The 1,972-nt window shown below is 42.0% G+C and overlaps 1 protein-coding gene across 4 annotated transcripts in view; it reads left to right on the forward strand.

The window, feature by feature from the left end:
• Positions 1 to 1,972, forward strand: part of LOC112160546 (protein unc-13 homolog C) — a gene marked incomplete in the record, with an annotated part of 136,537 nt that overhangs the window by 23,408 nt on the left and 111,157 nt on the right. For all 4 annotated transcript variants that reach the window (XM_024295164.2, XM_036211111.1, XM_036211113.1 and 1 more), the window contains 2 exon segments: positions 888 to 910; positions 1,461 to 1,507. In XM_024295164.2, coding sequence (XP_024150932.1) covers positions 888 to 910; positions 1,461 to 1,507 — 70 coding nt within the window.

Raw genomic sequence — 1,972 nt, forward strand, 5'->3', positions numbered from 1 at the left:
TGATCTATGTTCTGTTTGCTCATGTGTATCGGCTCTGAAACTGAAAGGATTTACTGCCACTGCTGCCACCTCAACAATGCTCTGTTGCACAGCACACACACACAAACAGGGTTCCTACCAATCAATTACATTTTTGTTCCACAGATTTCAGGTACCTGTGAAATGAGGTTTATATCAGCAGCAGCTTGTAGCCTATCTTTGTGGTCTTGCTTTATCTGGAACGACTGCAGACTTGCTGCTGGAGTAGATGGCTCTATCTTGCATAGCTGTGCTGAAAGGAGCTTAGCCCGTCGCTGTCCATGGTGCTGCTTACAGCTTAAGCTCCGTTGGTGTCTATTCTCTTAATTTTTTTAACATCTAGACTTTTTACTGACTCTTAAATCAATATTATAATGTGATCATTTGAATCTAATGTCATTTTATTTCATATTTCTCCCATGAACAGCTGCATTCTGCTAGTAGTACATTAGCTTGTGAGCATCCTGCTGTATATTACCCATGGATCAATAACACAGTGATTATAACAATGCAGTTGTGGCCTCTTGCTGTCTTCTACAATTGCTTAGCATCCCATGTGCCTGCAATTCTAATTGCTAACTCAGGTAATGTTGTTAATCAGAAACCTTTATTTTTTGTACGTTAGTCTTCAACCTGTAGTTCAGAGCGTCTGTTTTAACAACTTCCCTCTGCTGGTTTAGAGTTTTCCGCTGTTCAAAGCCGATCTTCCTGAGGCAAACGTTGATGTGTCTCTATTTTTGCATTGTTGCTTTCCAAAGCAGGATTCTTTCATCCGGCGGTATAACCACATCACTGTCATATTCCAGTGTGTTTTCCGCTGGGCTACTGTTTCCTAATTGTTGCTCCCTTTTGTCGTTTTCTCCCTTCAGACACCAGCGCTTTGGATACCCAGGTGTTGAGTCACTGTTTATCATCTGCTTATTGGACACTTGTGATTCCTTTGCATGTGCATGTGTGTTTCTGTGGTATGTGGGATGCAATGTGTAATACGTGCTGTGAGTGTGTAAGAAAGTAAGACTGAAAGGAGTTTTTTTTTTGTCACTAACTGCTAGTTATCCTTCTGTAGTATATTTTTCTTCAGTCAGAGAGAAGGGAAAATTCCACAATAGGCAAATCTGGCCTGAAGCATCAAGAGCGACAAAGCTCTCAGTCCTGAGTCCACAAATTACATTGTTATAGAATAATTTGATCTTTTTGCCTGTGGTGCTCTTCTCCTGTTTCCCTGTGCTGGACTCGTGCTCTCCGATTCTTCATCTCAGCCTAAACTGTCTTGTGCATTCCTGAACCAACAGTCCTACGATTTGTTTCTTTGTCCGTTTTTGCTTCCCTGTCTTTGTGTGTGTTTGTGTATGTGTGTGAGAGAAACAGAAGAAGGAAGGATGTCTGTTGATGGCACTTACCTGGCATTCTTAGCCTAACACTGTGTTTTTTTCTCTTGGCAGCCCCGCAGTATTTTGGATCCCAAAGTGCTCGGTTTGCAGTCTGGAGGGTGAGTGACGGCTCACTTCCTGTTCTGATCCGTCAGCATATAAACCAGAACTCTTTAGTCCTTGGTTCTGTCACGCTAATACAGATATGATACTAACCACTTCCTCATTAGCAGTCAACTAGTTTGAATGAATTAAAATTGATTTATTTTTGAAATACTGACAAAAGAAGAAGGGAAAATAAACAAAGCGACTCCTTACAGTAGCTGCTGAAATGCGTAGTGGTTGAATTCTGGTTCCTGGATCCTGCCTGAGACCTTTCGGAGGAGTTTGCATGCTACTTATGTGAGTTTTCAGGGTTCGAGGTACTCTGACTTCCTCCCACTGTCCCAAAATCATGCTTCATAAGTTGATTGGTGTTTATAATTAATTGGCAAACCACTCAGGGTGTACAACGCCTTTGCCCAAGACCAGGGTGGGCTCAAGCGTACCCTGGACATTGATCAGGACTAAACTGAAAATGGATA

The sequence above is a fragment of the Oryzias melastigma genome, linkage group LG3 (assembly GCF_002922805.2).
Source record: "Oryzias melastigma strain HK-1 linkage group LG3, ASM292280v2, whole genome shotgun sequence".
Lineage (NCBI taxonomy): Eukaryota > Metazoa > Chordata > Actinopteri > Beloniformes > Adrianichthyidae > Oryzias > Oryzias melastigma.